The 23,086-nt window shown below is 42.4% G+C and overlaps 1 protein-coding gene across 1 annotated transcript in view; it reads left to right on the top strand.

Annotated features, from left to right (window-relative positions):
• The first annotated feature begins 1,483 nt into the window (after positions 1 to 1,483).
• The window catches only part of SMC3 (structural maintenance of chromosomes 3), a 42,916-nt gene continuing 21,313 nt past the window's right edge, over positions 1,484 to 23,086 (top strand). Inside the window, exons 1-13 of the mRNA XM_070752737.1 lie at positions 1,484 to 1,606; positions 4,124 to 4,199; positions 7,317 to 7,355; positions 9,141 to 9,208; positions 9,930 to 10,001; positions 10,137 to 10,216; positions 11,555 to 11,633; positions 12,526 to 12,643; positions 18,180 to 18,355; positions 18,534 to 18,614; positions 18,959 to 19,123; positions 19,462 to 19,583; positions 21,512 to 21,725. Of these exons, the coding sequence (XP_070608838.1) occupies positions 1,592 to 1,606; positions 4,124 to 4,199; positions 7,317 to 7,355; positions 9,141 to 9,208; positions 9,930 to 10,001; positions 10,137 to 10,216; positions 11,555 to 11,633; positions 12,526 to 12,643; positions 18,180 to 18,355; positions 18,534 to 18,614; positions 18,959 to 19,123; positions 19,462 to 19,583; positions 21,512 to 21,725 (1,305 nt within the window). The 5' untranslated portion in view covers positions 1,484 to 1,591. The remainder of the gene's footprint in view (positions 1,607 to 4,123; positions 4,200 to 7,316; positions 7,356 to 9,140; positions 9,209 to 9,929; positions 10,002 to 10,136; positions 10,217 to 11,554; positions 11,634 to 12,525; positions 12,644 to 18,179; positions 18,356 to 18,533; positions 18,615 to 18,958; positions 19,124 to 19,461; positions 19,584 to 21,511; positions 21,726 to 23,086) is intronic.

Here is a 23,086-nt window from a genome sequence, read left to right as displayed (position 1 = left end):
GGTTCAGGTGTTACAGAAAGCAGCTATTAATTTATGCTATGCTTTAAAAACAGATGTCACTGAATCTGAAAAAAATACTGTAGTATCGAATGCCAATTTGAGTTATTAGAATAGCCTACTGCTGATTAATTTTTATGATCTGTATCAATTCTTGATTACAGGCCTCATTACTTCCGAATTACCAAACGGAATTGTCTTCCCCTCCCAGTATATCCCTATTTAAATACAAACTTCACATATTACTAGTTCTATTAGGGATCTTGTATGGATTGCGAGACAATGATAGTAAATTTCATATTTGAGTCTCTGGAGAGGGGCGGCATACAAATCTAATAAATAAATAAATAAATAAATAAATAAATTAATTAATTAATGAATAAATAAATAAATAATAATATTCTACACTAAACTGAGTTGCAATATGCTTTCAGAGGTAATTGGCTATTTTATAGATTACTATTAGAAATCCAAAAAAGCCCTTTCTTTAATGGATTTTTAATATATCTATGAACTTCTAAATTGATGAGATTGTTTTACTGCTGTAATAGTTATGAAAGATTTGCACATTGCACCTTCCCTAGTTTCAAAGGAGCCTTAAATCCTATTTGATATTGCGTTGATTTTAAAATTGGGGGTGGTTGAGCCTAAGAGATCCTACCTACCTCTCACCCTCATCCTACTCTCTCTCTCCCCATCTTTTAGTTAGGGTCGTGTATTTAGCTTTATTATTTACTTCCTATTATGTATAAGTTTTGTAAAATTTTATCTTTTAATACTGTAAACAGCCTAGAACTATAAATTGTTATAAATTGCTTTGAAAAACTTATGTTATGTAATATCAAGACACTGCAAAAACATTTTAAAGCAATGAATAATCCCATAAAATGCAATTGAAATGTCCGCACTAATATGTTTTCAAAATTACAGGGAAATACCTATTTTTCCTTTTCCAATAACCCAAAACCAAGGCTAATAAGTTATTCATAATATCAGCTCTTTAATGAAAGCAAATAGAATACGCCACAAAATGCTAGCCACATCCCCCGCCCCAACTGTACTCCATACTTATAAATTATTCTTAGTCCTCGCATATGCTTTATTTCGAATTATTCCAAGACCGCTTCAACTCCCATTTCTGCACGAAGGGTGCACTTCCGGCTATAAAAACCACCGAACCTGATTGAAAAATCCCCTCCCACAAAACAGCGCGAACACTTTATTTATGTCCAGCGCTCTCCAACCTCTCTCTCCCCATTGGCCGAACTTGTCTTGGCGCCCAAATCGCTGCTACGGGTTGAACCAATTCTGATAGGACGAGTAAAGAGACGCTTATTTTAACATACAGTCTACTGCGGCTTCTGACTGATAGGCCGGAAATGTGGGCATGAATGATATCTCCATATAATGTGAAAAAGTGACATTTCCCGCCCCGCCTTCCCGAGGCGTTTTCTCGGTTTTTATTGGATCCCCCCTTTTCTTTGATGTAATGGTTCGTCCCAAAGGGTGGGGGAGACGTGCGGCCATTTTGTGCGCGGCTTGAGCGGTGGGCGCTTCTCGGTGACAAGGGGAGGCCTCCGCCACCACTGCAGTGATGTATATTAAGCAGGTAATCCGCGCCGAGCGTAAAATTTGCGGCGTAGGGGTCTATTTTCTATGGGGAATTGAAAGGAAAAGCCATACAGAATTGAATGAGAAGGATACTTGGGGAGATGGGTGCCGGAGTTGGGTTGGGGCGTGAGGAAAAGGAGGAGGGTGCTTGTTGGTGGGCAGGGGCAGTGAGGCTATGCAGGCCGCTGTCGTTGCGGAAAAGGTTCCTCGGTGCCTAGTTTTCGACCCGGACAGTCTTTTTTTTCCAATGGCAGTTCAGAAGAGAGATGACCCATCTTCGGGCCCTTCTGGGAAGGAGGGGTGTTATAAGGGCTGACCCTGAGGAGCTGCTGTCTTTCTTGGCGCGATGAAGGGGGAGGCCGCGGTTCTTAGCTGATGTAAAATTGATTGGTCGGGAAGAAATAAACGAAAATAAGATTGTGGGCTGGTTCTGGAGAGATTGCAGTGAAGAATCACAAAGAAAATTGACTTCATGAGGCAGATCGAGGTGATGAATTCGGACGGGTGGGTGGGGACGTGTCTTTCCCCACCTCCCAAAACCGCAGTGCATCCTACTTCGCTGGTTTGGTGTGGTGCTGCATCCTGAGGAACTACATCCAAACGGTTGGATGCAGACACTCGTGTAGTCCCCTGGATTGGTGTTTCTCAGTCAACTCCCAAAATTCCTAGTCATGGCTGGTTGGCGAACTCTGGGAATTGAAGTCCTCACATCTTAAAAGTTGTTAAGGGTGAAAAACACTGCTCTAGATAGGTCTGTTGAATAAGGAATGTACTTGGCATAGTGTAAATAAGATTAGAGTAAGAATGAGCTTGAATGACATTTGTGGCATATTGACTAGAACAATGATAGCGAACCTATGGCACGGGTACCACAGGTGGCACGCAGAGCCATATCTGCTGGCACACGAGCTGTTGCCCTAGCTCAGCTCCGACATGCATGTGTGTGCTGGCCAGCTGATTTTTGGCTCCCACGGAGACTCTGGGAAGGCATTTTTAGCTTCCAGAGAGCCTCCAGAGGGATGGGGGAAGGCGTTTTTATTCTACCCCAGTTCCAGGGAAACCTTTGGAGCCTGTGTAGGGCGAAACACGAGCCTATTGAACCCGCCAGAAGTTGGGAAACAGGCCACTTCCAGCCTCCAGGGGCAGTAGGGGAAGCTGTTTTCATCCTCCTCAGGTATTGAATTAAGAGTGTGACCACTCATATGTGCACGGTAGCGCACGGACACGCTCTTTCAGCACCTGAGGGAAAAAAGGTTCAATATCACTGGACTAGATATTGCCAAAAGTGGCAAGTGTATTGTTCTTACATAACAAACAATGTTGGCTGTGACATAATTACAATAAGGCTGATAACTTAATTACACCTTTTCAAATTAGTAAAACTGCTATGTGCAAGTCTTGGTTAACCAAAGAAAGCCATGACAGGCAGTGGAAGTCAGTACATGTAGCTCCATCTGGCATATTGAAGATTGCAACTTAGAATGCAAGAAAAGTACTTTGTACAAAGTATAAAATAAATGAATTTGAATTAAAGGAAATGTTTGTGTCTGAGAAGTTGGAAAGATGTAATACGTTTGAAGAAGATAGGCTGATCTTGTAGAATACAAGTTATAAAGTCCATGCTGGGAGATGAAGCTATAGTTTTAATTACGAAAGGATTAAAATATTACTCAAAAAGTAAGGCCAAAAGTAGGTCAGTAAATATACCTTGGATCATCTAAGTCAAGTTATCAAACTTACTTTCTCACAGCGGTGTCACGTGACATATCAGGATGCTTTCCCCTTTGCTAAACGGAGTGTGGGCATGGCCAGCGCATGATGCATCCAGCCCATGGGCCAAGAGTTTGTCAGCCCTGATCTAAGTTGTGTCAACTAGGTGATGAGTTGACAAGAAGGATTAATAATATTGCATGTTATGCCCCAGTTTGTGGTGATAATAGAAAAAAAACTAATGATAGATTTTAGTACAGTTGTGCAATAATCTGGAATGAATGTGTTTTGGAGTAAAATATTTGTTAGAAGAGATAAATAAGTGAGTAGAAACAAGATAAGAGAATGTAGAAAAATGATAGGGCCATCTAAAACCCCAAAATAAAAATGACCATTGATGGGTTTTTTTTTAAAAAAAAAGGTGTTTCATATATGGGGTGCAATGTGGGCATGGTAAAGAGCATAGCACAGATAATAATCAGGATGACCCCTAGATTGTTTAATGTAATTGTGGAATTTTGTGATGCTATTTGAGAAGTGCTTTTGGAGTTATGTGAATGCATATCTTTTCTATACTAACATTGCTGCATTATTAGCTAAAACATATGTGATCTTTAACAAACATTACCTAGATTGCATGATGCAATATGTTTGATCTGTGTATGGTAAAACAGAAGGTACAACAAGCATGGATATATACTGAATGAATATAGATTAAGTTTGTTGCAACAATTTAATTCAAAATCTAGTTGATATATGATTTCATCTGTTTGTTTACTTTAAAAAATAATTCTGTTTATTTCAGGTAATTATCCAGGGATTTAGAAGTTACAGAGATCAAACTATAGTAGATCCCTTCAGTTCAAAACATAATGTCATTGGTAAGCTCTACAAAAGATAAATATTATATATATATATATATAATTAATGCAAATACTACTGGATATTTTAAATATTTTTTAATAGTAAAACTTCAAAATGTTGTGCAACATTTTGTTCTTACTATGAGTCACCCACTATACTTTTGTTGGAAGTATATTGGAAGGTGTCTTAATGGAAAAATAAAAAAATACTATGCAACTAATATAGATAACCCTTGATTTTACTTTGAGAATGTACAGTGGAACCTCGACATACGAGCAGCTCTACTTACGAGCTACTCGAGATAAGAGCTGGGAGGGGAGCGTCATTTTTGTTCGCCTCCCGAGCTCACATTCGGGATACGAGCGCCAAGGAGCTGTCTCCTGAAGCCGAACGCTAACTTCCGCGTTCGGCTTCAGGAGACAGCTCCTTGGCGCTCGTATCCCGCGTGTTTTAAAAGGTTGCAGCCGGCCTGGGGGGCTCACTGGGGTGCTGGCACGCGTGCCGCTTCGCAGCTGTCTCCTGAAGCCGAACGCTAACTTCCGCGTTTGGCTTCAGGAGACAGCTGCGAAGTGGCGCGCGTGTTTTAAAACGTCACAGCCGGCCTGGGGGGCTCGGGGGGAAGCCCCCGAGCCCCCCAGGCCGGCTTCGACGTTTTAAAACCGCAGCTGTCTCCTGCCCCCGAGCCCCCCAGGCCGGCTGCGACGTTTTAAAACACGCGCGCCGCTTCGCAGCTGTCTCCTGAAGCCGAACGCGGAAGTTAGCGTTTGGCTTCAGGAGACAGCTGCGAAGTGGCGCGCGTGTTTTAAAACATCACAGACGGCCTGGGGGGCTCGGGGGGAAGCCCCCGAGCCCCCCAGGCCGGCTTTGACGTTTTAAAACCGCAGCTGTCTCCTGAAGCCGAACGCGGAAGTTAGCGTTCGGCTTCAGGAGACAGCTGCGAAGTGGCGCGCGTGTTTTAAAACGTCGCAGCTGGCCTGGGGGGCTCGGGGGGAAGCCCCCGAGCCCCCCAGGCCGGCTGCGACGTTTTAAAACACCCGCGCCGCTTCGCAGCTGTCTCCTGAAGTCAAACGCTAACTTCCGCGTTCGGCGGCAGCGGTTTTTTTTGTTGTTGCACGGATTAATTGACTTTACATTGTTTCCTATGGGAAACAATGTTTCGTCATACGAGCGTTCCGACTTACGAGCCTCCTTCCGGAACCAATTAGTCTCGTAAGTCGGGGTTCTACTGTACTTCATTTAATGACCTTTCAAAACCATAGTGGCACTAAAAGAAGTGACTTATAACTGTTTTTCACTCAGTTGCAGTTTCCCCATAGTCATATGATCAAAATTCAGAAACTTGGCAACTGACATAGTTGTAATGTCCCGGGGTAATATGATTACTGTTTGTTACCTTCTGATAAGCACAATCAATGGAGAAGTCAGATTCACTTAACAACAACTTAACAACTGCAATGATCTACTTAACAGCTGACAAAAGTTCTAAAATGGGGCAAAATTCACTTAACAAATATATCACTTAACCACATAAATTTTGAGCTCAATTGTGGTTGTAATTATAGAATGTATTCAAGAGAAAATGTAATATTTCCACTATAGCCTTATTAGCGATAAAATTCTTGTTTGTTTAATCTTTTTATGGACTATATTTGTATTTCATTCGTAATGTATAGTTAAGACATTTGGAAGTACAGTGGTACCTTGGTTCTTGAACGCCTTGGTTTTGTATATTTCGGATACCGAACAAAATTTTCTGCAAAAATTTGCTTCGGTATCCCAACAAAAAATCAGATACTGAACAGAAAATTTTGTTTACTATCCGAAATGTGCGACCAGGGCAGCTTTGCAAAGCAGCTGCCACAAGATCTGAGGGGACGGGGTGAGAGGGAATGGGAGTCGGGATCTGACACGCCCCTCCTGGCCACCCTCTTAACAGCCTCCCAGTCTCTACCATCTAACTGCTCCAAGCTGCAGGAAGGGTAGGACTGGCTGCAATACCGGAAGCTTCGGGGGTCTCCTTTCCTCAGCGGTTCAGTTCATTACCTCCAGGTAGCTGCACCAACTTTTTCTTTCCCACCGGTGGCGGCAGCTTCCCTTCAAGGAGCAGCAGCAGCGTTGGAACGTCACACGGTTCAGTTCGTTACCTCCAGGCAGCTGCCCCAACTTTTTCTTTCCCGCCGGCGGCAGCTCTGGCAACTTCCCTTCATCACGTGACGTTCCTGACGCTGCTGCTGCTCCTCGAAGGGATGCCGCCGGAGCCGCCGGGAAAGAAAAAGTTGGGGCAGCTGGCTGAAGGTAACGAACTGAACCGCTGAGGAAAGGAGCCCCCCGAAGCTGCCGGTATTGCAGCCAGCCCTACCCTTCCTGCAGCTTGGAGCAGTTAGATGGTAGAGACTAGGAGGCTGTTAAGAGGGCGGCCAGGAGGGGCGTGTCGGATTCCGACTCCCATTCCCTCTCACCCCGGCCCCTCAGATCTTTATCCCATAGGAAATAGAGGAAATACTGTAGATTTAATTGGTTCCCAGCAAGTCAATGGGCTGGAAACCAATTAAATCCATTTCCATTATTTCCTATGGAATAAATTAATTCGGTTCTAGACCAAATCAGTTCTCGACCACACTTCTGGAACGAATTGTGGTCGAGAACCGAGGTACCACTGTACAGTACTTGAGGCTCCTGTGCAAAAGCATTAATTTGGAAAATCACAAGTCAAATGCTATATTGCTAATAAATCTTATGGAAATCACTTTCCCCTTTTTAGTAGCTTGTTTTCCAAGGTTGTTACATAATGACATGGCTGAATGGAGGAATATAAGTGTATCAGACTGTGATACAGATAGGATAAAATTCAAATTTGAGAATACTGTATTCATATAGTAGAAGATGATTTAAAAGTATTATAAAAGAAAAAGAAAATACCAATGTGAAAGTCACTTTTATGTTTTCTGCACTTTGCTACAATGTGTCTGGTTGATTTTAAGTGTAGGTGGTTAGTTGATAATTCTATTTTACAATATTTTCATAAATATAATTTTATATAAAACTATAGTTTTTTTATCTTCTGAATCCAGTTTAAAATAATCCTATAATGAATTGACATCAACATTTACATAATTTTTATTGTTTCTTTTTAGTGGGCAGAAATGGTTCCGGAAAAAGCAACTTTTTCTATGGTAAGAAAAAGCTTCCAAATTTGCATTAAATGATAATCCAATTTGTATTAAAGGTATGCAGATAATATTGTGCATGACTGCTATGTACATTTGTACCATGTTTTTGGGAAAATAAGACGGCCTTATATTTTTTTAAACCCTGAAAATAGGGCCTTGACCTTATCGGTGCAGGGAGGTATTTTGGGGGTGCAGTAGGCGGCGAGCATGGGACTGGATATACCATCACCTCCCCTCCCTATTCTTGGCACTGGCCAAGCAGCTGACCCGCTTGGCCAACACCACAACTGTCTTGTGGAGAAGGCTTATTGTGCTTTGCATGCACAAATTGTAGGACTGCCGCAAGTTTCATCAAATAGCACAGCTGGGGTCCTGTTGCAGAATCCTGCTCCACAAGGCAGCAGCGGTGGTGTGATGAGTCTCACTTTTCCAGCTGGTGGGACATGTTGGGCCATGAGATATGCATCCTATCTGACAATTGCAGCTCTATCACGTACCTCAACGTTGTGTCCAAAGAAGCCCATTGTAAAAGAAAACTTCTTGCAAGTTCAATCAAACTTCTCGAACTCATGAGAAGTTTTATTTTACAATGGAACGCAACAGAGCCACAAGTGTCAGGACGCGTGTCTCGCAGTGGGACACAATTGGGAAGTGGCAGGTCAGGTGGGTGGGATGGCCGTGAAGCGAGCATCCTACATGGGACTTCTAGTTCCATTGTGTTCCTCGGTGTTGTGTCCACTGATCCTCCTCTGTCTCTCAAGTGAAACCCGAGGGGGGAGAAACCCTTGTGGGCTGCCTGAAGCCGAGCTGACAGCCAAACTTCTAGCCAGGCTCAGTGGCAGAAGCAGCTGGGCACACGCTTCCTTGTCTCTTCCAAACACGCCCCTCTCTCTCTCAGCCGAGCGGGAGGGAAGAGTGCACTTAAGATACAGCAGCAGGAGAAGGAACCTTTTGGTTATGTGCAAGAAATCTTTCTCCCCTTTCACTTCAAGAGACTGTGCAGGCTTTGCTCGAGAGTCGGAAGTCGGGGAAAGTCAGCAGACATAACACCGAGGAAGGGGTGGCTGTTCCTTGTAGGGGATTCCCAAGTACTGCCATCACCTGCATACCCGATCTGAAGGATGCTGGGAAGGCAGGTGGAGGATGAGCAGCCCACGCCAGCAAGGGAGGTAGGGGCAGGGGGCAGAGCTGAAGGGGTGATGAGGCTGACCCACGGCCCAGCACTCTCTAGCTGACTGCAGGGCTTTGCAGAGTCAATAGATGCAAAGGCACAAGCAGCGAGGGCCCAAGAGCCATGGCACGCCAGCACCTCTGCCATGGGGAACAGCGACAGCAGCGACAGGCCAGCACATTACTCTCAGCAGATGCCTGGAAAGCCTTGGCCACTACATGCACAGCAACAGGGAATGGCTGGATGCGCCTGTCTGCTGCTCAAGCCCTGCGCTTGTGGGCTCGCTGTACCCAACTGGCCTCCCAACCTCCTCACAGGCAGGAGTGCGTTTCCATACACTATCAGAGGCAACCCAGAGGAGCTGCGCCAGTGATGCAGGGTGTGTGCGCATCTGCCTCTGTGTTTTGTTTTCTGTTATCTGGCTTTTTGAGTGTTTAAGGTTGCCGACCCCTGTATTACACAAATCAAAGTTTTGTAGTATGAATAAAACTATATAAAGTCTATGTACTTTTACACAATCTATAATACCTTCTATAATACTTTATAAAACCAATGTTTAGGAAGTTCAATATTAAAATACATCTACATATTAAATCTAATATATTTCTTTATTACAGCAATTCAGTTCGTCCTCAGTGATGAATTCAGTCATCTTCGTCCTGAGCAAAGGCTGGCTTTGTTGCATGTAAGCAAATTCTTGACTGATAATTACTACAATAATTTGTTTTAATTGTATGTATTGATTGTATAATTGTATGTATTGCCATAATTTAAAAATCCTAAATAAATTGAATTATTGCACAGCTGTCTTTCAACCAGAATTGAATTATGGAATTAGATAAGGAGGAAAAAGGAATCAAGGGCTACATTATTTCTAGAAAAATTTGTTGACGTTAGATCCAAATGAAGCTAGAGTCATGCCATTCCTCTCTTCTCTCTTCAATGTAAATCTTTCCATGTAATTTCTTACATACATTTCTAATCACATCCCTTTTTTACTTCTGCCCTTCTCTCACTTTGTATGGTCAGTGTATTTTTTTTAACCTGTATGTCCACTCCCTAGTATTTAAGCTTTTCAAAACATATTCCCATTAGCAGAAATAGATGCTTTTTCCCTAAAATAATGCTGAACTGGGTCTGATACCATAAAATATTATTTTAAGATTAACTTATGTAATTATTTTAATTAGTCTAATAGCTATACTAATTTAGTGAAGGAAAATGCAAAATTTAAGTCATTTGATTGCATTACTAAGCTTTTTATTACACAAACAATATTTCTATTTTCTAGGAAGAGTAGCATTTACACCCACATAAACTTTGAAAAATAGGATAACAAAACGTATAAAATAGAACATTTTAAAACTTGGATAACTTATATATATAAATATATATGTATATTTTAGGAAGGCACAGGACCACGGGTAATCTCTGCTTTTGTGGAAATTATTTTTGACAACTCAGACAACAGATTACCAGTAAGTTAAATATTTTTATTTTTATTTTATAAGTCCTCTTAGTTTTGTTTTATTTAAATTAAAAGGAAAATCATAAATTATTTGATCAAAAATTATACCCAGGAAATAAATGTTGGCATTTTATCTTATTTTAAGATTGATAAGGAAGAGGTATCTCTTCGCAGAGTCATTGGAGCTAAAAAAGACCAATATTTCTTAGACAAGAAAATGGTGACGTAAGTGGCAGTTTTATTTTATGAAAGCAATTTGATTGATGGTTCTATATGAAATTTTGAATTGGTATATAAGATAACTATTTTGAATATTTTCATTTGTTGTATTTATAGCAAAAGCATTTGGGCTTACTGCTTTAAAACCCTCACAATGGTTTATAGAATCATCATATTGCCCCAATGTGGGTCCTTGTTTACTGACCTTGGAAAGGTGGAAACCTTAATCAATCTTGAGCCAGTACGAATCGAACTATTGGCAGTGTACATAATTAGCCTGCAATACTGCATTCTAACCACTGCACAATCACGGCTCATATTTATATTCATTGCAAATCCCTTAATTTATCAAATTCAATTTTTTGTAACTACATGGCCTTAAAATAAACTATATTTATGATATAGAAATATATAGAAAGTGTTCCTTCTAACTACTGTATTTAGAAAAACGGATTGCTATAGGCCAGTGGTGGCAAACTTTTTTTCCTCGGGTGGTGAAAGAGCGTACGTGCATGCTATTGCGCATGGGCGAGTGCCCACACCCATAATTCAATGCCTGGCGAGGGTGAGAACAGCTTCCCCCGCTCTCTGGAGGCCAGAAACGGCCTTTTCCCAACTTCTCGTGGGCCGGTAAGCTCGTGTTCCACCCTCCCCAGGCTTCAAAGGCTTTCCTGGAGCCAGGAGAAGGTAAAAACACTCCCCCCCCCCCCAGAGGATCTCTGGAAGCCAAAAACGCCCTCCCAGAGCCTTAGTTCGAGCCAAAAATCAGCTGACTGGTACCCACACGGACGTTGGAGCTGAGCTAGAGCAACGGCTCACATGCCAGAAGATATGGCTCCACGAGCCACCTGTGGCACCCGTGCCAAAGGTTCGCCATCACTGCTATAGGCAGTTTCCTGTTTATTCTTTAATAAAAAATAAATATATAAATAAATGTTTTGGGCTGGATTGGAAAAGCTTTGAAATACCATATCTAGAACAGTAGTGGTGAGAATGCCACCATTAAAATGCATTACTTCTATTCCTGTTGGAGTTAACAAGAACAAAACAGCATAGAGGGAAAAAAGAACACACACCTGTTATGGTTTTCCATTTGATTATTAATGTGTTCTGGGTTCTCATTCCCCTGCTATAGTTCTGAAGTAGGAATTGGATTTAAGGTTTGATCTAAATTTTATAAAAATATTCTACTTGGTAATACTGGAAAAAACTGAACAATGCCATTTCAAAAATAACAAATATCAAGCAAAATATTTTTTAATGAATTAATAGAAGGACATTGGTTATTTAAATGCTACTTTAATGCTACAATGTTTGTAAAATTGACTTAAAATTTACTTCTAGGAAAAATGATGTCATGAACCTCCTTGAAAGTGCTGGATTTTCTCGCAGCAATCCCTATTATATTGTTAAGCAAGGAAAGGTATGACAATAGCTACTAACTATTTTTCAAAAAGAAAAGTTGATAATTTTCGAAGCAAATTGTCCACTAAAACAGAAGCAGGACTTCTAATTATATTTTAATTCAGGGGTCCCCAACTCCCAGGCCATTGGTACCAAGCCACACAAGTGGTGCGTAAGTGTGAGAAGTTTCATTTGCGCATGCACAGAATTAGGTTGTATGTGCAAAAACATTTCATATCCTCTCCATCGTCCTGCCCATCTGCGGATCCAGAAAGTTTGGAGACTGATACTTTAATTGATTAATTTTCATTAATTATATTTCTCCTTAATCTGAACCATTCAAAATATGTTCTCCATTTTTTTCTTTATTGATGTGCTTCAAATACAATGTGTTTTTCCTTTCCAGATTAAATGTTATGTTATTAAATTATGACATTATAATAAGAGTAACAATTTAAAATAAGAATTGTACAAATCAGATTTATCTTCCATGAAAATATCAATCAATCCCTTACCATTTTCAGATCAAACAAATAATTTATGGTACATGGATTGATTGTAATAATGTTTATTAGAGATAGCAAAAGTATTGAATGTAAGACTTGCACTGATCATTATTAAATCACAGCTATATTCTGTATGGAATAGACTGATACACTCTAGTTGCATCAAACCACACAGTAAAAATATTTGAGAATGAGTGCTAATGAAGTTTGGAAATGGGAACGACTGAGGGTGGAATGCCTTCCAGATGTTATATTCTGATTTTCACTAGCTGTAGCAGCATGACTAGTCTGAACAGAATTATAAACAATAAAATCGTATATTAGTATTTCATATTAGTCATTAGTGCATTACCTGTTCGCTTTCTATATATAAACAAAAACAGTGAAAGAAAATGTTGTTTCTAGATCAATCAGATGGCCACAGCTCCTGATTCTCAGAGATTAAAATTGCTAAGAGAAGTAGCTGGAACTAGAGTATATGATGAACGTAAAGAAGAGAGTATTTCCTTGATGAAGGAGACAGGTAACATAATTTTTATTTGAATTTCATAATATTTCAGTTTATTGATATTCCACACATTTTTATTTTACTATTTTGGGAGGATTGCAGTTACATAAATATCAATAGACATTCTCAGTCATCCAGGTCATGGTTGTCCCAAAGGTGCTTTTTCAAGATGCAACTGGACTTTCTATTTTTTCTTTGAAGATGTTTCGCTTTTCATCCAAGAAGCTTCTTCTGAAAAAGCACCTTTGGTGCACTTAAACTTAGTATTTAAAACAAACAGATATTTTTAACACCTGCAAATTATTTTCCTTTTATTATATTCATATTCATTACTCCTACATGGAAAAATTACAGATCAAAGATAGATTTACATATATTTTATAAAGCACTGATACGTATTTTTCAGAGTATAAGTTGCACCTTAGTTTTGGTAGAGGAAGACAAGGAAAAAAGGCCTCTGCCTCTTAGTAAAGAAGATATTATACCCTGTTTACTGTGTATTTCTGTGCATGTGTGTCTGACCCATAGAAATAACAAAGAATTGGAGAAATATACAGTATGGCAATATATTAATGCCAGAAAGTTTTAGAAACATAGAAGACTGACGGCAGAAAAAGACCTCATGGTCCATCTAGTCTGCCCTTATACTATTTCCTGTATTTTATCTTAGGATGAATATATCTTTATCCCAGGCATGTTTAAATTCAGTTACTGTGGATTTACCAACCACGTCTGCTGGAAGTTTGTTCCAAGGATCTACTACTCTTTCAGTGAAATAATATTTTCTCACGTTGCTTTTGATCTTTCCCCCAACTAACTTCAGATTGTGTCCCCTTGTTCTTGTGTTCACTTTCCTATTAAAAACACTTCCCTCCTGAACCTTATTTAACCCTTTAACATATTTAAATGTTTCGATCATGTCCCCCCTTTTCCTTCTGTCCTCCAGACTATACAGACTATCATAGATATGAGTCAATCGACAAAACATCTGACCATGGGGATGCTATACTGCATACTCTGATCCTGCATGTTGCTTATTTTGTTTTAGCTTTAGTTTTACTCTTGTAAAGCAAAGTTTTACTCTTGTAAAGCAATTCAGATTACTGTCATGAGAACTTCAACTAATGCATACACCGCTATGATGGACAGATTCTACAGGCAACGCGCCAAGAACAGAAATATCCAAGCTCTTTCAACCTAGTTGCCATGGCTGCAATTTTCACCTCCATGTCCCCCCTTTTCCTTCTGTCCTCCAGACTATACAGATTGAGTTCATTAAGTCTTTCCTGATACATTTTATACTTAAGACCTTGCACCATTCTTGTAGCCCGACTTTGGATCCGTTCAATTTTGTCAATATCTTTTTGTAGGTGAGGTCTCCAGAACTGAACACAGTATTCAAAATGTGGTCTCACCAGCACTCTATATAGCGGGATCACAATCTCCCTCTTCCTGCTTGTTATACCTCTAGCTTTGCAGCCAAGCATCCTACTTGCTTTTCCTACCGCCCAACCACACTGCGCACCCATTTTGAGACTGTCAGAAATCACTACCCCTAAATCCTTCTCTTCTGAAGTTTTTGCTAACTCAGAATTGCCAATACAATACTCAGATTGAGGATTCCTTTTCCCCAAGTGCATTATTTTACATTTGGAAACATTAAACTGCAGTTTCCATTGCTTTGACCATTTATCTAGTAAAACTAAATCATTTACCATATTACAGACGTCTCCAGGAATATCAATCCTATTGCACACTTTAAAGTCATCGGCAAATAGGCAAATCTTCCCTACCAAACCTTCCCTTATGTCACTCACAAACATTAAAAAGAATAGGACCCAGAACAGACCCTTGTGGCACACCGCTTGTAACCTGTCTCTGCTCAGAATACTCGCCATTAACAATAACTCTCTGATGTCTACTCTTCAGCCAGCTGAAAATCCACTGAACTATCCAGGGATTAAGTCCAATCTTCACTAATTTATCTATCATCTCTTTAAGTGGAACCGTATCAAAGGCAGTCCAGATAGGCAATATCCACGGCACCACTTTCATCCAACACCTTTGTGACATAGTCAAAGAAATCAATGAGATTGGTCTGACATGATTTGCCTTCAGTAAGGCCATGCTGATTTGGGTCCAATAAGTTATTGTTTTTTAGGTGCTGATTTATCCTCTTCTTGAGCATAGTCTCCATCATTTTAACTACAACTGATGTCAAGCTAACGCCTGTAGTTACCAGCTTCTTCTCTACTCCCCTTCTTGTGGATAGGCACAGCACTGGCCATTTTCCAATCCTCAGGAACATCTCCTGTTAACAGGGATTGGTTAAATAAATCAGTCAGGGGGGTAGCAATGACAAATCTTGAGTTCTTTAAGAACTGTGGGTGGATGCCATCTGGACCCATTGCCTTATTTATCTTTAATCGTTCAAGTTCTTCTAAGACATTGGCTTCTAAGATCACTGGAGCTGAATCTGTACAGCTGGAAGCAATGCTATATCCATCTATAGTATTATATTGTAAGGTGTCTTTTTAGAAAACTGAGTTTTCTTAAATGTAATCACAGTAACTCCTCAACATTATTTAAATAGATCCACTTCAAACATGACTAACTCATAGTTTAACTCAGTTGCCTTATCTTAACAGGACACTTACATTTCAGATTATACTTTTACAGATCTTTACATCTTTAAATGTGGCTTTCTGGTTATTCTCTGCTATTGAAAAGAAGATACAATAGCATTGGGTCTCTTCAGATCAAGCATTTATTTTAAAAAGCTTCTTGATTTTCTTAAGTTGTCTAGAACAATAATAAAGCAGTCTTTAAAAAATAAGTCTGATAATTTGAATATTCTATAGCAGGGGTCCCGAAACTTGGCAAGTTAAAGACTTGTGGACTTCAACTGCCAGAATTCTCTAGCCAGCTATACTGGCTGGAGAATTCTGGGAGTTGAAGTGCACAAGTCTTAAAATTGCCAAGTTTGAAGACCTCTGTTCTATAGGCATTTATAGTTATTGACTTACCTCCTTGCAGTTTCAGCAGTCCAACATTGTCATGAGTCCCCCTCACAGCAATTTGACTCCTTGCAATTAGTTTCACTTTCAGTTCTAGCAGGCTTGCCTGTGATGAATCAGCTGTTTCTCAGGAGGCTGATATTCAATTGCTTATGCTAATTAGGCTCTGAGCAGTTTGCTGCAAGGAGGTAAATTGCTTGGAGGCAGAGACCAAAGGGTGGGGATGGCTAGGTGGGGCTACATTCGGTATATAAGATGCATCCAAGTTTATTTTTTTGGGGTTGGTTATAACTCATTTAACAACTACATTGCTTAGCCCTGGAACACCAAACTCTAGTTATGACTCAGGAACTATGTAAACTGCAGCTACTGCCCCAAACAATACATTGGCAATGTGATGAACTGTCTAATAAAAACTGACCAACAATAAATAAATGTTTATCTTGGGGAAAATGTTTTTTGTTCATGTTTTTGTTTATAAATATATTTAATATATATTTAGAATATTTTTCCATACATAGATAAATAATCTATTAAAGCATGATAACACCATTCAGAAAAACATTAAGAACAAAATATGAATACAGGTAGTTCATTATTGGGACAAAGTAATTCAGTCATATTGGCCTTAAAAGAATTTTATTCCATTTCATATCAATTGATGTCCGCAGAAAGTATTAAAAGGCATATATAGTTGTATCTACCGTGTTTCCCCGATAGTAAGACCCCCCCGATTGTAAGACATATGGGGGTTTTCAGGGGGGTTGGCTAATATAAGCCATACCCCGAAAGTAAGACATATGTCTTACTTTCGGGGAAACACGGGGGTATTGCGGGGGGGAGCCCGATGACTTCGGGAAGACCCAGGCAGCGCGGCAGCAGCCCTGGCGGCGGTTCCCTCGGCCCCAGCGCCGTCCTTCGCTTTGCAAAGAGTTCGCGGCGCTGGCGAGGGAGCTGCGCGCCCAGGAGAATCTCCCTTAGGCAGCCTGGTGCCAGCTGCCTCCGTGGCGCAGGCACCGCCTCTTCATGGAAACCCCCGAGCCGGCTTCGGAGGAGCAGCCGCGCGCACGCCGAGCCTTGTGGAGAGCTCCGAGCGGCCGGCAGTGGCCTGTCCTGGTGGCCTGCTTGACCTGCTGCACTTTGCTCGGCTGCACTTTGTTCGGCTGGAGCTGCGCCCTCCTTTGCCCGCCTCCTTTCCGGCAGCTCCCCGCGCGCCCTTCGCCTCGCCGCGGCGAGGCAAAGGGGATGGGTGCGTGGGGAGCTGCCAGAAAGGAGGCGGGCGAAGCGGCGGCCCTGGCCGAAGTGGCGGAGCAGTTCGCGGCGCTGGCGAGGGAGCTGCGCGCCCAGGAGAGTCTCCCTTACGCAGCACGCCACCGCCAGCTGGCACCAGGCTGCGTAAGGGAGATTCTCCTGGGCGCGCAGCTCCCTTGCCAGCGCCGCGAACTGGTCCGCCGCTTCGGCCAGGGCCGCCGCTTCGGCCGCCTCCTTTCTCACAGCTCCCCACGCGCCCATCCCCTTCGCCTCGCCGCGGCCGCCCGCCCTCTTTCGCCCAGCGCCGCTTGAAAGGACCCCCCCCTTGGCTTCTGCTGAGGGTGGGGGGGTCCGGACGCCCCCTTCTCCGGCTCTCCGGCATATCTCAGAAGCCAAGGGGGGGGGGTCCTTTCAAGCGACGTTGGGCGAAAGGGCGGGCGGCCAGCAGCAGAAGGCGAGAGGTGCCTCCTTCTCCGGCTCTCCGGCAGATCGAGCGCGCGAAGAGGCACCTCTCACCTTCCGCCGCTGCTGGCCGCCCTCTTTCGCCCAGCGTCGCTTCGGAAGCCGCCGAATGCCGTCAGGGGGGCGCTTGGTGACCGCCTCTCCGTTCGCCAAGTGCCGCTCGCCAAGCACCCCCCTGACGGCGTTCGGCGGCTTCCGAAGCGACGCTGGGCGAAAGAGGGCGGCCAGCAGCGGCGGAAGGTGAGAGGTGCCTCTTCGATATGCCAGAGAGCCGGAGAAGGGGGCACCTCTCGCCTTCTGCTGCTGGCCGCCCGCCCTCTTTCGCCCAGCGCCGCTTGAAAGGACCCCCCTCCCTTGGCTTCTGCTGGGGGTGGGGGGGTCCGGACGCCCCCTTCTCCGGCTCTCCGGCATATCGCAGAAGCCAAGGGGGGGGTCCTTTCAAGCGGCGCTGGGCGAAAGAGGGCGGGCGGCCAGCAGCGGCGGAAGGTGAGAGGTGCCACTTCGCGCGCTCGATCTGCCAGAGAAGGAGAAAGAAAGAGGTCGGGTTGTGTGAAAGAGGCCGGGGTTGGGGGAAGGGGAGACGTAAGATGTTTTTTTTTTTTTTTTGCAACGCCGCTCAAAAGGTGCCTTGGCTGGAAGAGTAGCTGGTTTCCAGGGCATAAACTGGCTCGCTTCCGGGGATGGTAATGTAAGACATACCCCGAAAGTAAGACATAGTGGGGCTTTTGGGGGTAAAAAGAAAGTAAGACATGGCCTTACTATCGGGGAAACACGGTACTAATAACCTTCTTGTTTAATTTGTTTCTGCATGGCTTTTAAAGAAGGGAAAAGGGAGAAAATAAATGAGCTTTTGAAGTATATCGAAGAGCGATTACATACACTGGAAGAAGAGAAGGAAGAACTAGCTCAATATCAAAAATGGGATAAAATGAGAAGAGCACTGGAATATACCATTTATAATCAGGAACTAAATGAAACCAGAGCTAAACTTGATGAAGTAGGTCACTATCTTGGCTACATGTTAAAATAAATACCAATTTTCCTTTTTTTAAAATAAAAACTAGTTTATAGCTAAACTTTATGCAATATTATTACATGTATTATTATTATTATTATTATTATTATTATTATATTAACAATAGTATACCAAAGATTAATTTATTGTATGTTTTCAGCTTTCAGCCAAACGAGAAACAAGTGGAGAGAAATCTAGGCAATTAAGAGATGCCCAACAGGATGCTCGAGATAAAATGGAGGTAAAAATTCACATAACTTAAGATATTTCTACCTGTAAGAAAGGTAAAATATTTTATGTAGTATGACACTACACATGCATATCTGAAACTGGACTGAGATTGTGCTGGAATACATAAAGAATAAATAAATGAATGAATAAATAAATAAATAGATTGTCTATAAGATAAATAGGAGTTCAAATTTCAATTTATGTGCTACAGTGCATGTAATGATAACATCAACAATAAACTTCCAAAATTAATCCCATATGAATCTCTGGTTAAATCTTATTATGTAGATATTGAGAATTACTATATTTCTTTTGCCTATTATTTATTAACATCATATTTGTACTGGTGTGTAGGAAATTGAAAGACAAGTCCGTGAACTGAAAGCAAAGATTTCAGCTAATAAAGAAGAGAAGGAACAACTCAGTGCTGAGCGACAAGAACAGATAAAACAAAGGACCAAATTAGAGCTTAAAGCAAAAGATTTGCAAGATGAACTTGCTGGAAATAGTGAACAACGGGTAAGAATCCCATAGTGAGATAACGTTGTTGTTGTTGTTGTTATTGCTATTTATCAAAATAATATGAACTGGAGTAAACATTTGTCTTTTCATTTTCTTATGGAAAAGCCAAGGATTACAGTGTTCACTAAGTTAATAAATAATTTTCTGAAAATGACAGCTGACAATCCTGACAGCTCTATTATCAGGATTGTATTGATGTTCCATTGCACATTTATGCATCAAAAGCAGGAATTTCTAAACATCTTTCTGATTACATTTTTAAATCAGTAAAACTATTATTTTTACCATAATACAAACATGACTTTACATCTGACTCATGTTACATTTATTTTCAGAAAAGACTTTTGAAGGAGAGACAGAAACTTCTTGAAAAAATTGAAGAAAAGCAGAAAGAATTGGCAGAAACAGAACCCAAGTTCAATAGTGTAAAAGAAAGAGAAGAACGGGGAATTGCCAGGTGTGAAATAGCTAATCTGAAAAAAAAAATTAGAATGTTCATACCCAATGTTTGTGCCTGAAACAGAATCTGAAACAAATATTAGATTACAGTGATCCCTCGAGTTTTGCGATCTCGATCTTTGCGAAACGCTATATCGCGATTTTTCACCCGATGACGTCACTCCCTTCCTTTCTCATCTTTCTCTCTCTCTTTCTCTATCTTGCTTCTTCCTCTCTCACACTCTCTTCCTCCCTCTCTCATCTCTTTCCTTCTCTCTCTTTCTCTATCTCTCCCCCTCTTGCTCTCGAGCGGCGGGCGGCACCCAGGGAAGGTTCCTTCGGCCGCCCAGCAACTGATCTGCTCGGCAGCGCAGTAGCAGCGAGGAGCCGAAGATGGGGTTTCCCCTTTGCGTGGGCAACGGGGAAACCCCATCTTCGGCTCCTCGCTGCTACTGCGCTGCCGAACAGATCAGCTGCTGGGCGGGCGAAGGAACCTTCCCTGGGTCTTCAACTCCCAGAATTTCCCGCCGCCCACGCAAAGGGGAAACCCCGATCGTGCACCGAGCGGCGGACAAGCGGCAGCCGGACAAGCGGCGGCCGAACAAGCGGCAGGCGGACAAGCGGCAGAAAAGCGGCGGGCGGAAAAGCGGCGGGCAGGCAGGCGGCTCCTCAGCTGCTGGGCGGCGGAAGGAACCTTCCCTGGGTCTTCCCAGGTGCGGAAGTAAAAACACCATCTGCGCATGCGCGGCCATGGAAAAAGGGGCGCGCATGCGCAGATGGTGTTTTTACTTCCACACCACTACATCCCGAAAAATCGATTATCGCAAGGGGTCTTGGAACGGAACCCTCGCGATAATAGAGGGATCACTGTATCTGTTACTTCAAAATAAGGCAAATATCTTTTTTCTTGGTACTTTGTTTTGGAAGCTTTCTCTTTTTCTTTTTTGAATATATGAGTGTATTTTTTCCATCACCATGCTCATTTTGCAATCTAGCCCTACTTTTTCTGTATCACGACTCTTAACAATTTATCCTTTACCTAGAAAGCAGAAAAAGCAAAACAAACACCAAGCTGTACATTTTGGACAGAACACATTCCCTATCCTATTCAATAACCTTATTATATTATGTGTCCTATAATTTATACATGGAAGAAGTTATAAAAATAAGTGTAAATTTTAGAATTAAACAAAAAACAGTTATGGCACATTCATCTTACATTATTTTTCTGAAGCAGTCATACAGTTTAAGAAAATGAATTCATATAATGACAACATTGTTAAATTTGAATATACAGTGGAACCTCAAGATACGAACCTAATTGGTTCCAGGGGGAGGTTCGTAAGACAAAAGGTTCGTAAGACGAAACATTGTTTCCCATAGGAAACAATGTAAAGTCAATTAATCCGTGCAACCAAAAAAAAACCCCCGCAAAAAAAACCGCTGCCGCCCGGCTGTCACCTTTTAAAACAGCCTGGGGGCTTCTCAGCGACACGCCAAACGCCAAACCTGAACTTCCGCGTTCGGCTTTGGGAGACAGCTGGGAAGCCGCGCGGCTGTTTTAAAAGGTCACAGCCGGGCTGGGGGGCTTCCCAGCACCCTCCGAACGCCAAACACGGAAGTTTGGGTTTGGCGTTCGGCTTCGGGAGACGGCTGGGAAGCCGCACGGCTGTTTTAAAAGGTCACAGCCGGGCTGGGGGGGTTGCTGGGAAGCCCCCCAGACCGACTGTCACCTTTTAAAACAGCCGCGCGGCTTCCCAGCAGCCTCCCGAACGCCGGTTCATAACTCGAAAAAAGTTCGTAAGAAGAGGCAAAATTTTTCTGAACCCCGGGTTCGTATCACGAGTTGTTCGTAAGACGAGGGGTTCGTATCTTGAGGTACCACTGTATTTTGGTTATGACTTAATAGTTCTATTGAAACTCTTAATTTTAATTATTTTTGAACAGACTAGCACAGGCTACCCAGGAGAGAACTGATCTTTATGCAAAGCAAGGTCGAGGAAGTCAATTTACTTCTAAAGAAGAGAGAGATAAATGGATTAAGAAAGAACTCAGGTCCTTAGATCAAGCTATCAATGACAAGAAAAGACAGATTGCAGCTATACATAAAGATTTGGAAGATACAGAGGCTAACAAAGAGAAAAACCTGGAACAATATAGTGTAAGTATTTGAGCTCATTTATACATATAATTTAGTTTGATTCATGTATGTATGTATGTATGTATGTATGTATGGTGTGTTCAGGTTTTTTCCCCATGTATCGAGTGTTTTTTGCAACGTTTTGAAGAGATCACATCTTCATCTTCAGGTGTGTTCTGGGCTTTATGGGAAGGGAACATACTTGGACAGTGTTCTGTCTGGGTGCCCCCAGACTTCAACACCAACTGGAAAAAACAGCCAGACACGCTGGTAAAAGCAAAGGCACTTTATAGTTTGAAAAATAAACACAGAGAAAAACCTGTTCTTCCCAACAGGCAGGCTATGAGGCTTCACAGCAGAGTCCTGACGGCCAGACAATACAGCAGACTTCTTGCTGGCACACACACCACTGTAGAGAATAAGACCCACGCCTTTCCCCCCAAGGTTTCAGCCTTCAAGGCCACAAGCCAGAATCAGAGACGCCAAAGATCACAGCCAGGTCCCAGGACTCCCAAAGATAATACTCCACAATACAGGAAGGGTGGGTCTGCCTTTTCAGCCTTTCTGGGGAGAACCACACCCAAACCCAGCTGTTGCCTATTTAGGACTGGAAATACCTAGCTAATTGTCCCCTTCGTTGTGCTGCTCTTCTCTGCCTGAGATCGATGATGGCTTGTGCATTTTCATCTAAGGACTCCAGGCTGCTTGCTGGGGAGAGCTCCACCCCGGGGGACTCAGGCTGTTCTCCCTCTCCCTCGGCCTGATATTCCTCCTCCCCGTCTGCCTGGGCCTCCTCCTCCTGTTCCTCATCCTCCCCCTCTGAGCATGGAGCCGGCAGAGGTTCAGCCGTTCCCTGAGGAGCCTCAGACGGAATCACAACAGACAGAAAAACATTTTATCTTTCCCCCTGGTTCATCTGATAAGGGAGGAGAACATATGGCTTAGAACAGTGTTTCCCAACCTTTTTTGAGCCGCGGCACATTATTCATATTTTCAAAATCCTGGGGAACATTGAAAGGGGGCGGCGGGGGGGAGGGCTAAAGAAAAGTTTGGACAAAAAAACCCTCTCTCTTCCTCCCTTTCGCTCTATTTCTCCCTCTTTCTCTCTTTTCCTTCCTTCCCTTCTTTCTCTCTCTCCATCTTTCTTTCTTTCTTCCTCTCTTTTTTGCTCTCTTTCTCTCTCCCTCCTTCCCTTCCTCTTTGTCTTTCTCCCTTGCTCTCTTTCTTGCTTTTTTCTCTCTTTCTTGCTCTCTCTCTCTCTTTCACTGTCTCTTGCTATATGCCTCTTTCTTTCCCTTTGCCTCTTTTGTTATCTCTCTTTCTTTCTCTTTCTCTCTCTCTGTCTCTCTTGCTATGTTTCTCTTTCTCTCTCTCTGCCTCTC

Source organism: Erythrolamprus reginae, chromosome 5 (assembly GCF_031021105.1).
Source record: "Erythrolamprus reginae isolate rEryReg1 chromosome 5, rEryReg1.hap1, whole genome shotgun sequence".
NCBI classification, from domain to species: Eukaryota; Metazoa; Chordata; class Lepidosauria; order Squamata; family Dipsadidae; genus Erythrolamprus; species Erythrolamprus reginae.
Note: the sequence above shows the minus strand (reverse complement) of the source record. Positions and strands in the feature narration are given on the sequence as shown.